Source organism: Nannospalax galili, unplaced genomic scaffold (genome assembly GCF_000622305.1).
Source record: "Nannospalax galili isolate Female #2095 unplaced genomic scaffold, S.galili_v1.0 scaffold217, whole genome shotgun sequence".
Classification (NCBI taxonomy): Eukaryota; Metazoa; Chordata; class Mammalia; order Rodentia; family Spalacidae; genus Nannospalax; species Nannospalax galili.
This window is the reverse complement of record NW_008340643.1, coordinates 750,896-763,521: the sequence shown is the minus strand read 5'-3', so window position 1 is coordinate 763,521 and position 12,626 is coordinate 750,896. Positions and strand designations below refer to the sequence as shown.

Below are 12,626 nucleotides of genomic sequence, written 5' to 3'. Positions count from 1 at the left end.
GCCACGTGGGTGCTGGGATTTGAACCCGGGTCTTCTGCAAGAACAGTCAGTGTTCTTAACTGCTGAGCCATCTCTCCAGCCCCACAAGGATTTTTCTTTAAAAAAAAATTGATGTACCCCACTGAAGTTCAGGCCCCTGTGAGTTTATTTGCATTGCCTGCTCCACTTGCTCCTTAAAGGGATTTTCACAGCTATTTAAGCTTAAGTCCTAACCTGGGAGCAAACCCAAGGCCTTGTGCATGCCTGTATTGCTGAGCTGCATCCTCAGACCTCACAAAGTAAATTCTGAAAACAGAAACACTTTGCTTGGCTTGACTTTTCAAAAGAATGGAAGAATGACCTAGGTTTGATTAGATGTGAGTGAGGTACCATATGTATATAACATTTCTCATTCTGAACCTGGTTTGGGGTCAAAGTGACCCATTTTTACTTTTAGAGCATACCTGGAAATGCAGAGAGGTCTATATGGTTTAGCTCACTCTTAACAAATTAAAAGACGTCAACTGCTGTCCTTCAGGTTGTATTCATATTCCAAAGCTTACCTTTGGACAATGTGATGGAAAAACTATCTTGTTCTGGATTTTCTTTTCCTAGAATGAAGTTTTTCAAACGATAAACTTATATACACATACATCCTATTTGTCACTATCTTTTTATTCCTTAGGTGAATGTAGAGGTGCAAATATCGGTAGCTAAATATTGTCTACTCAGTGCTGCCTGCTATACACATTCACTATTACATATTTAAGATATCTCTGCAACTTGTTTTCATTGACAGTTTTCCTTTATTGACCACTTACAGAAAGCCAAGATGAACTTGACCAGTATATCAACCACCTTCTGCAAAGCACATCCTTGAAATGCTACCTGCCCCCTCTTTGTAAGAAGTCAGAAGACAGCCATGTTTTCAGTGCTATCTACTCCACTCGGGACATACTTTCTGTGATGGCCAAAGCAAAGGGTTTGGAAACTCCATGTGTGTTATTAAACTCTTCTATTAAAATACCTCCCTTTATCAAAATAATATATGTACATAATTTTAGTCATTCCTTAAAAAAATGTGCCCATCCCCCAGCCTTCTACTTAGATGTGATTATTTTCAGCTCTTGCAGATGTTTTTTTCTGGCATTTACATATCCCCATATTTCTAAAATAATGTGTGCTTATTTCTGTGAGGCATCAGTTTGATTTGGTACCTATTGACGTTCTAGTGTATGGATAAGGTTTTAGCTATTTTAAATTACCACTCCTCTACTTCACTTTCCTTAACCTACTGTCTTAGTTAATTTACTGGTGCTGTGATAGAAACATTGACCAAAACAATTTATAGAAGGAAGAGTTTTATTTAGCTTACAGTTCCAAAGGGGCAAGAATCCATGTAGGTAGGGAGGCATGGCAGTAGAGGTGGCTGGAGGAGGAGCAGATGCTAAGCTTTCACATTTTCAAGCAGGCACAGGAAGCAAGAGAGTGACTCAAGATATGGCAAGGCTTAAGAACTCCGCCCCCAGTGACAGTGCTTCCTCCAATATGGCCACACCTTCTAAGACCTCCCAAAACACCACTACCAACTGGGGACAAAATATCCAAATACTTGGAGCCTATGGGAGACAGTCTCACTCAAACCACCAAACCTACCAAGAGAGTTGTATTAAAATTAAATTAAATCAATATTCATACTTTATAGTATTTATGCAAGTATTGTTTTCAATTGAGCATTATAGCATACTATGATTATATTCCTATTTTTACTTTTTCCAAAATGAATGTTGCCCTTTTTACTTTCTTTGCCTTCTTTCTGAGTGTTCCAGTGCCCTCACAATGCAAATTTCCACAAGGTGATTCATATCAGTGAATCTCTTAATTGTATTTCCTTAAAGTCTGCAAAGTCTCCTTTCTGGGCCAATTGTGCTGTAGGTCTGTTATATGTCTGTCATCCTGGGAATTTCCTTGGCTCATCTCTTTAGTTGTAATCCCTCTTTTTTGAATTTCTGTGTTCCTCTCTCTCAATTTATTCCTTTCTTTTGTTGGAACACATTCTGAAATAGTTTCCATAGGTTAAAAATAAACAGTATAGGGCCAGTGAGATGGCTTAGCAAGTGAACACACTTACCACCAAGCTTGATGACCTGAGTCCAATCCCAGAGACTCATGTGGTAGAAGGAAAAAAACAGCTCTTGTAAGTTATCCTCTGTCTGACCTCCACATGGGCACACATGTGCACAAGTGTGTGCACTCGCACATTCAGGCGACAGACAGACACCCCCCCACACACATACACACATAAATAAGTAAAATAAATTTAAGTTTTAAATGTGGTGAAAGGCATGGCAGTGAAAGCTCTCAGCTTGCTTGTTTCCCATCCATTCTGGCATGTTTGATTTCCCTGTCTGGAATGTAGCTTTTATTCTGGGACCTTCCTTCACTGTCATCTTAGAGAATTCCTTGACTTCATGTCCAGGTTGGTGTTCCTGTGTTCTGTACCTCAACTCTTCCTCTTTCTTGGTACTCTTATTTTTTGTGAAGAACATCCAGTAGCTTCCTGGGGAATGGTACATAGTAGGTAATTTTACTGAGTTCTTACAGGTCTGAAAATACCTGCAAATATCTTATACCCATTTGACAATTTGGATTTAGAATCTAGATTAACAGCGTATTTTCCTTTGCATTCTTTGTGTGCGTGTGTGTGTGTGTGTGTGTGTGTGTGTGTGTGTGCCTCTGTGTGTGTCTGTGTGAGTGTGTGTGTGAGTGTGTGTGAGTGTGTGAGTGTGTGTGTTTGTGAGTGTGTCTGAGTTTGTGTGAGTGTGTCTGAGTTTGTGTGAGTGTGTCTGTGTGTGTGTGTCTGTGTGTGTGTGTGTGTGTGGTGTGTGTATGTGAGTCTGTGTGTTAGTGTGTCTGTGTGTGTGAGTGTGTGTGTGTGTGTGTGTGTGTGTGTGCCTCTGTGTGTGTCTATGTCTGTGTCTGTGTCTATGTGCGTGTCTGTGTGTCTGTGTCTGTGTTCCTGTGGAGGCTGGCAATCAAATTTTGAGGTTGTTCCTCAGGTACCCTCCACCTTGTTTTATTATTTGAGACAGGGTCTCTCACTGACCTGGGACTTGATGATTAGGCTAGGCTGGCTGACCAACAAGCCCCAGGGATCTGACTGTTTCCACCTCCCTAGTGCTAGGATTATAAGTACATGCAACCATGCCAAGCTTGGTTACGTGAGTTCTGGTGTTGAACTCAGTTCCTTTGGTTTACATGATAAGCATTTTACCAACTGAGCTATTGCCTCGCCCTTTATTATATCCTTGCTACCATTGTTCCTGTTAAGAAATAGCCCATTCTGATTTTTAATCCTTCAACTATAAACTGTTTTTGAAAGGTTTTAAGTCTTCTCTGTTCACAGTTTCTGAAATTTTAGTGATTTATCTTGACCTGTGTATATTTTCATTTTTTGTGTTGAGTATTCAGTGGACCTTTCCAATCTGGAAATTTATGTTTTTCAGTCATGTAAACTTTTTCTAAGAATTTTGACTCGTTTCTTTCCTTGCATTTCCTCTGTTCTTTCTTTCATGTATTTTTATTGACTTCTGCAGAAATTATTAGCATTTATATTCTGTTTCCCATATTTCTATGTATTCTGAGTGCAATTTCTTTAATTAAAAAATTTTAATATATTTATTTTTGTTTTATGTGTATGAGTGTGCATTGTGTATATGCAGTGCCCTTGAAGGTCAAAAGAGGGTGTCATATTCCTTGGAACTGGAGTTATGGGTGGTTGTTAGCTACCATGTGAATGTTGGGAACCAAACTCAGGTCCTCTGCAAGAGCAGAAAGTGCTCTTATTTGCTGAGCCATTGCTTCAACCCCCACCTCAACTTTTTGTTCCACCTCTTCAATTGTATTTTTTTACTGTGATTTTTTAAACTGTCATTCCCTAAAATTGCATGTGTTCTTGTTTCATACATGTAATATAATTTCTTATTATTCTAAAAATATTAAGTGGCAGAGCTTTTTATCTTAGTTCTCCCTGGATAGTTTCCACTTCCAAGATACCTTTTCCTCTTAGCACAGGTATCTATTTCTTGCATTAGAGTTCTTCCTTCAGTTCCTGATGCTCAGCCAGTCCTGCAAGAAAACTTCCAAGCAGAATGGGGCTTGTGACCTTGGGGCTGCATGGTGTAGGCTGGTTTCCCAGAGGTATTCCACGGTCACCCATTCATTATCCTATTGGAAGGGTAAGGAACTGTTTGCCTGGATCCCTAGTTATATTATCTCCCTGAGGAGTACAGTTAGGCTCCTGGATGTGTCAGTCAGCCTGTACCTAGATGCCCTCCCTCTTTCACTTTCTTCAGAGAGACCCTCTAATATTCTGTCCTCCTAAACAAGGAAGTCCCATGCTATGTGCTGAAGAGGAGAACATCTAGGGAGTTCACTGCTTCTCACACAGTATCTCCTTGTTCTCCTTTTTTCAGTCCCCTTGGCCCTACACCAGTTCCAGAAGTACCCAGTACAACAAAATCTTGACACTTCAGAGAATTCTCTGAAGTAAATCTGACTGGTTCATGGATTTCCCCATTGCAAACTTGGAGTTAGGTTGCTCCATGTCTGTTAAATCACTTATCTTCCAACCTTCATCTTTCTCATGTCTGAAAAATATTACTGTTCTCTTCTCTCCTGTTTTTACCTATTCTTGAGAATTGGTCTTTCTTGTTTGGTTTTAGCTTGGGGCGGGGGGCAGGGCTCATCATATAGTCCAGGCTGGCTATGAACACAACTATACAGACTTTAAACTTTCAATCCTCTTGCTAAGTGCTGGGATTACAGATGTTAGCTACTACACCTGTCTTAATAAATACCCTTAGATATGCATAGGTGGGGGAGACTAGAAAGATGGCTTAGTGGGTAAAGTGCTTGATGAATAAGCATGAGGACCTGAGTTCAGATTCCTAGCAGCCGTGTAAAAGCCAGGCATTGGCAATATACACCTGTAACTTCAGCATTGGGGCAGTGTTGGGGTAGAGGCAGGCAGATCCTTGGAACTCAACTGTCTAGTCAGTTCAGCTGAATGAGTGAGCTCCAGGTTCACTGAAGAAACCCTATCTCAGAAAATAGAGTAATAAAGGAAGACACTTGCCATGGAGCCCTAGTCTAAGTATGTGTATACAGAGAGGATGAGTAAATATTCATCAGTTACTTCCTAGTCTGAGATGTTGTGATATAGCCTGGGTGACAGAGATGACTTACTGAATGACTGTAGATAGTAATTGCATCCAGGAGTGGTTAAAAAAAAAAAAAAAGGCCATAACACCTAGCCATGCCAGAGTGACATTGTTCAGGATGCCCAGGCACCTTGATTATGGAATACTGTGACCTAGGACAAATATTCTACCTTCTCTGGGTCTGTTTCCTCATCTGAAAAACAAGAGATGGGTAGGGAGGGGTGTCGGACACCATCTCGTCTAAATCTCTGCAGTCCTAAGGTGCCAACCTCAGTCCCGAGAGAGAGGAGGTGAGTGAAAATCACCTCTCCGAAGTCAAAATTCATGCTCTGTGCATTCTTCTTCTCAGATTTAGCATAAGATGTGACTACATGATAAATTTTCTTTGAGATTAGTGAAGCTAGATAAGCGTTCCAACACTTGATTTGTGATAAATAAAGAATAGCCAGCACATCCCCAAAGAACTACCTTATTATTGTTCTTCCTCAGAACAGCTCTCTTCATTATTTTCTTTTCCAGTTTTTCCCAAGATTTTGCCAACTAAAGTTCTAAGTGGTCACCGTAAATCACTAAATCTTGTTGATTCTCCTCAGCCACTCTTAAAAAAGGTAGAGTATTTGGAATAGCTATTTTTGAAGTGTAATACTCGATAATACTTGGTTAGGCCCAAGAATTCTCCTAAATCATCAAACTCAACGAGTATATTTCTTTATAACCAGAACTTTATGGTTTAGACACTCTGAATGTTGATGCGAATTCAGGCACTGAGTTGTCTGAAATCTGGTTTGCATGATTGTCTGCTCTAATGTTGGTGCATAACTTTTTATTTTGCCAGTAGGAAAAGGCTCTTACTGCTTTCTGCCTGTTCACCAGAAGAAATACACTAACTACCTGCCTCACCCTGTCCTATCTGAGTTGGGAAGTCAGGGCAGAAGACTTGTGGAACAGTGTATGGGACTCTGTTCCTTATACGCTTTTGTTTGTATTGTTTGGTTTTTTTGTTTTAAGACAAGGTCTCACTACTTGGCCCAGGCTGGCCTTAAACTTGCAATCTTCCTGCATTTAATTCCTAAATGCTGAGATTATAAGCATGTTCCACCACGTCTGCTTCTTCATACTCTTAATATAATGAGATTCTTCAGAAGCATAAAATCTTAGGGTGTTGGTCCATATTGGTCCCTATTTTTGTTATTTGAAGTCTCTACGATTATATCCCACATGAGTTAAAATATCCAGTGCCTATTGGAGAATATTTTAATCTGAGTTCATTTTTAGATATTTTAAAACATGCATTTTATATTGTTTTGCTTTCTAAAAAAAAGTATTCCATTGAAAGCTGGGTATAATGACACACGCTTGCAGTTCTAGCACCAGAGGCAAAGGCAAGAAGACTGCAAATTTGAAGTCAATTTGAGCTATATAACAAGTTCTTGGCCAGCCTGGGCTACATGGTGAGACCCTATTCAGGAAAATGAACAAATATTTTATTAAAGTATAACATAGAAACAGAAAGGTTGCATAAAAGCTCAAGAATAGAGTGTAGTAAATTGTCACTGAGCCAGTGTGCACTTGTCATTGGCTATGGTATGTGCCTCTTCCTAATAATTTCTTCCTCTCTGTAGTCCAGAGATAACTGCTGCAACCCAGTGGTAGATTATTTGCCTAGCAAGGCTCTGGGTTTGATTCTCAGTATGTGGTGGGGAGGAGGACTGCTAACCTGATTTGCGATAGAGAAGTTGGTTTTGCCTGTTTTTGAAATCTGCATATATAAAACTTACATGTGTTTTAACCTGTTCAGTCTGGTCGCTTGTAAATATTAACCAACATAGTGAGTCACTGATCAAATATAATAAAGGCCTATAAATGAAGTAATATGGAATATTTCCTGGAAAAATAGAAACGAGCACAGTGCCAGTGTTCAAAGACCTGGTCATCTGAAAGTTCCCATGCTCAGCCCCTTTCCCTGATTTTTTGCTTTTGTGTGTCCAGACCTCTGAAGATGACTTCCAGTGTTCCAGAGATGACCATGGTGACATGGACTGTGAGAAGCTGGTTGGGCAACTGAAAGACTGTTCAAACCTACAGGACCAAGCAGATATTCTATACATTCTTTATGTAATCAAGTAAGTGTCTTAATCCATTTTGGCTGCTATAGTAACATACCACCAGCTGGTATTATAAAGAATAGAAATGTGTCTCTTACAGTTCTGGAGGCTGGAAGATCTAGGTGTCTGGTAACAGCCAACTTCCTCATGGATAGTGCTGTCTCGCTCTGTCCTCACATAGTGGCGTCAGCTTTCTGGGGCCTCTCATGTAAGGATACTTACCTTATGGATCATGAGGGCTCTGTCCTCATGGTCTAGTCATTTCCCAAAGGCCCTACTTCCAAATGCCATCACTCTAGGGTTAAGATTTTAACACAGAAATTTTCAGGGGACACAGATATTCAGGCTATAGCAATAAGCATATGGTCTTTACCGTGTTAAACTTATTTCTCCTTAGTTCTTTTTCTTAGTCTCTTGGCTTCCCAGCAATCCCAGACCATAATTACATTCACCCAAATTACCCAGGATCACCACACATGACACTTCCATCCCCTTCTCAGCCTCCTGACGCTGACCTGCCAGGAGAAGCCTGGGCGAGGCCACGATTCCACAGTGATATGTGGGTGTTAGGGTTCAGTTTCAAAAGACATGGTTGTAGCGATCTTTGGTAGGATGGAACCCTCTTGGTGACGCCCAGATTTACTAGAAATGTCTTGGCAAAATATGGAACAATAAATGCCTCTCCAAGCCTTGATATTCTGGGCTTTATCTTTGCGTTTTTCTACCTCTTGGCAGGGGTCCCAACTGGGACACCAATCTCTTTGGACAGCACGGAGTCACTGTTCACAGTCTTCTCAGCGAGCTTTATGGAAAAGCTGGCCTAAACCAGGAATGGAGTTTGATTCGCTACATCTCAGGCCTACTCAGGAAGAAAGTGGAGGTCTTGGCTGAGGTAAGAGCAAACATGCCGTGTGGGCCGTACATTTGACCTCTCTAGCCCTATGTTTTCTTCCTCTTCCAATCTACCAGTTGCAGGAGCTCCAGGCCTCTTATCAGGAAAGGAAAGCAGGGAGCTAACCCAACACTGGGAAGGCTTTTCTTTCCTGCCATTCCATTGCTATGGGAAGAGAACAGAGAGAAGAAAATTGTCAGATTGGCTACTTTGGTTCTTAACCACAGAAGACTTACCAAGAAATCACACAAAACTGCTCTGTGGCCTGGCATCCTCTGAGGTCTTATTTCCACACATCTACAGTATTAGATCATTAATATGTATAACCTTGAGGCCCTACAAAATCCAGAACTGCTTTGTGTGGCATTAAATTGAGTGTTTTGGTAAAGTGCCAGTAGTTGTCACATGTGAAGAGTGAGGGAAGTGGCAGGTTAGGAATAGAACGTGGTCAGCAACTCTTGCCATTACTGTCTGAGACCTCATCCCTGCCTTGTCAAATAGCAAGGAGTCCACAGTGTTTACTGTAGTGGATGGGCCGGGCCTGGGGAAATACCTGGATAACACAAAGATCACATTGACTCAGCCCTGTCTGAATTACTCAACCTGAGGTCTAGGATGAATTTCTCAGCAAGGCAATGTGGATTATTAAGTTTGTAAAGGTGAATTTCTGGGGGCTGTAGAGATGGCTCAGTTGTTAAGAGCACTAGTTGCTCTTGCCGAGGACCTACGTTTGATTCCTAACGCCCACATAGCGGCTAGCAACTATGAGTAACACCAGTTCCAGTGGAATCCAACACCCTCTTCTGACCTCTGTGAGCATTGCATGACATGGGTACACTTACATACATATAGGCAATATGCTCATATACATAAAATAATAAAATAATAAATAAAATATTTTTTAAAAGGTGAATTTCTGTTGCTGTTGGCACTGACCCTTCTCAATTGGCTTTGCCTAAGCTCTTTCCCCTTCACTCCCCTATCCCCAAATATTCAGGCCTGTGCAGACCTGCTGTCCCACCAGAAGCAGCTCACAGTGGGCCTGCCGCCTGAGCCCCGGGAGAAGACCATTTCTGCGTAAGTCTCTTCTAGCAACTTTCAGTTTATGGAAGAGCACTGGGTGAGCACCAGTACTCTTCACTGTTCAGGAAGGGTTTTTTTGAGATACTGTTTCATAAGGGCACTTGTAACATAGAAAACTGGGAACTTCACTAAGGGTGAGGAAGCCCTGCTTGGAGACACCCATCATATGTGACTTGCTACTCTTTCCTAGGCCCCTTCCCCCAGAGGAGCTCACAAGACTCATCTACGAGGCCAGTGGGCAGGACATCAGCATCGCCGTCCTCACACAGGTCAGGCACTGGTGTGGGAAGAGGTAGCTGACTCACACCCTCCTCACAGTGGCAGCAGGCCTCTCAGGTTTCCTGAAGCCCTGTTTCCATGTGTGTCTGCACCAGGAGATCGTGGTTTACCTGGCCATGTATGTCCGGGCCCAGCCCAGCCTCTTTGTGGAGATGCTTAGACTCCGGATTGGACTGATCATCCAAGTGATGGCCACGGAACTGGCACGTAGCCTGAACTGCTCAGGTGAGAGGCCATGACTCACTTCTACCCACCTCGTTCCAGCCTCAAGACCCTGCTTTGCAGAGAGCCAGGCTCAAGTATTCCTGAACAGACTTACACTCTGGGCAAGTTCAGGCTCCACCAGGTTTCAATTGTGAGAGGTGACTGCTGTCATGCCAGGTAGCACAACATAACATGCCTCAGTCAGGGTAGGCAAAGCACCAGCCATGTTCACATGAGAACCTTTACTGTATCTGATAGCTAAGTGCCTCATGATGTCTTCACTGTAGGATGTCACCCTCCCCCAACCCCAACCACCACCACATAATCATACCTTCACTGGGAGAAGTCCTGCTAGCAGAAATACGAACATCATTTGGAAAACCTATCTCAACATTGAGGATCAAAATAATTTGAAAAATTCTGTGTCTAGGAATTAAATGCATTCTATACTGACCTAAACAGAAACAGGAGAATTTAGACCCCCCAAGGACCACTGTCTTTTAGCCCTGTAGAACTAGTGAGGGAATCCTGAGCAAGGAGACTCTGGGCTATCATTCTTTTTATTTAATAAGAAGGACATTGAGTACTTTGTATTTTTACTGGGTGTGCTAGCCCCAGAGAAAGCTGTATCAGGCAATCAACTGCATCCTTTGTCACCCTCTTCCACCCAGAGTCACCCAGTTCTGCCTTTGCCCATCACCAACCCCATGTCTGGGCCACTTACAAGTTGTTTGCTTACAGGAGAAGAAGCTTCAGAGAGTTTGATGAACCTCAGTCCCTTCGACATGAAGAACCTCCTGCACCATATTCTGAGTGGGAAGGAGTTTGGTGTGGAAAGAAGCGGTGAGTCAGTGCTGTGGGTACTTATGGGGAACAGCTCCCAGACATGCAGATTGCATCAGTGCTAGAGGTTTCTATGTAAGGAACATGTGATTGTGCACTCCAGTCTCAGAGCGATGGACTGAGGGCTCAAGGTTCCTGCTGTTGCATATCATTTGCAGGTTTCAATGACATCTTAACAAAGTGAACCACACACCTCTGTGCCCTGCATCTCTTGTGACTCTAAGCACCCAAAGGGGGAGTTAAGGCTGAATGTCAGGATGAAAGGGCTGCCTGTACAAATGGCCTGAGTGGTCTGGCTTAAACAGGCCCTACATCACCCTCCATGGAGCAGGGAGAACATGGCTCTCTAACCTCTGGAAGCCAGTTCACTTGCTTCATCCCAGTGTTGCTCAGTTTTTAATCTGTCTTGGAAATCTGTTCACAGAACTTAGAAATCTAATCACCCAGTCCTGGTGTGATTCTTGTTCTCAAACGCTCCCTAATTATAATTGAAGTAATTATCATTTCTCCTCCTCATAAAAACTCTAAATGATTTGCAGACACATTGGTGAATTTATTTCATCAAGCCAAAGAAACACACTGTGGGCTATCATTCTTTTTATTTAGTAAGAAGGACATTGGGTACTTTGTATTTTTCCTGGTGTGCCAGCCTCAGAGAAAGCTGCATTGGGTAATCAACTGTCTATTAGTGGTTTCTCTCCTTTCTGAAGGAGGAATGATCAAGATCTCTGCCCAAAGGTAATTTACACTTATTTCAAATGTACAATCCTTGAAATGTAAATGGAAAAGATAAATATTTAATGTGTTCTGCTTATCATAATAGTATACATGGTTTGCCAGATAATTGTCATTAGATATAAATCTATGTAGATGCTTATAAAACCAAGAACTGAGGAATATCATTTGAAACATGTCTAATTATGAGTAAGTACAGAAGACATGCTGTCTTTTTCAAACATCACGTCATTTCTTCACTGTCTTTTCTAATGGTTCAGTGTTTTTGATTTATTTTTTTTTTTTATTTTATGTGTATGAGTGTTATGCCTGCATGTGTGTAAATGCATCTGTGTCGTGCAGTACCTGTAGAGGACAGAAGAGGGTGTCAGATCCCGTGGAATTGAAGTTATGGACAGTTGATAGCTGTCATGTGGGTGCTGGGATTCGAACCTAGTTCTGCAAGAACAGCGTTCTCACAGAGTTCTTAAACACTGAGCCATCTCTCCAGCCTGTAATGATTCGGTTTTTATAAACTAGGAAGCTAGTAGTAGTTTTAAAATTTTGGCTAAATCCTGAGATAACTCTTTCCAACAAATACTTTTCCCCAAACAGATCCTCCTGGAACTTCCCAGAACCCTATTGGCGTCTGTTTTCCATTTCTCTGATGCCCTCTTGGCTCATCAAGTCTCTTTAGTAGCTTCCTCTCTCCCCACTGCCCTGCACCTCTCTGGCTTCAGGAAGGTTTTGTGGAAAGTGAGCTTGAGCTGGGGCTGCAAAATGGAGCAGTAAGATGGGAGGGTGGTGTACACAGATAACCAAAGCTGGTACCTGGAGTGGGGCCCAAAGCAGCAGGTGAGACCCTAGCCAGAAGAGCTTCCTTTGGCACCAAAATATTTTTTGGACTTTGTCCTGAAGACAGATCTAGACCCAGGAGGATTCCAAGTGGGCAGTCACATGATCACATTTACCTTTTATAATAATCCCTTATGATCATATTTAGAGACCAGACACATAGGGAGCAGAGCTGGGGACAGGTATGAGTCCCAGAGCTCATGCTGCATGGTGGAAGTGGGTGTGGCCTGGTGCAGTGGGGAGAGCCTCCTTGTCTCCTGGAGCCTACCATATTCTCTCACCATGTCCTCTCACCATGTTCTCTCACCATGTTCTCGCAGTACTTCCCACCTCACCCCTAAGCTCCCCAGCCAGCTCAGCCCCTTCTTCCCACTGCTTCATCCTAAAGGCCTGGGTTGAGATTTCCTCCCTGCCCTGAGTTCTGTTGGTCCTTGGCCCTGGATGATATAT

At 42.3% G+C, this 12,626-nt stretch overlaps 1 protein-coding gene across 3 annotated transcripts in view; it reads left to right on the top strand.

Annotated features, from left to right (window-relative positions):
* Nucleotides 1-12,626, top strand: part of Phka2 (phosphorylase kinase regulatory subunit alpha 2) — a 71,864-nt gene that overhangs the window by 48,482 nt on the left and 10,756 nt on the right. For all 3 annotated transcript variants that reach the window (XR_003849913.1, XM_008835689.3, XM_008835688.3), the window contains exons 19-26: nucleotides 803-976; nucleotides 5,721-5,809; nucleotides 7,191-7,324; nucleotides 8,042-8,198; nucleotides 9,196-9,275; nucleotides 9,472-9,550; nucleotides 9,656-9,785; nucleotides 10,506-10,607. Coding sequence is in view for 2 of the 3 variants with exons in the window: in XM_008835689.3 (XP_008833911.1) it covers nucleotides 803-976; nucleotides 5,721-5,809; nucleotides 7,191-7,324; nucleotides 8,042-8,198; nucleotides 9,196-9,275; nucleotides 9,472-9,550; nucleotides 9,656-9,785; nucleotides 10,506-10,607 (945 nt within the window). In the remaining variant the exon portion in view is untranslated. The remainder of the gene's footprint in view (nucleotides 1-802; nucleotides 977-5,720; nucleotides 5,810-7,190; nucleotides 7,325-8,041; nucleotides 8,199-9,195; nucleotides 9,276-9,471; nucleotides 9,551-9,655; nucleotides 9,786-10,505; nucleotides 10,608-12,626) is intronic.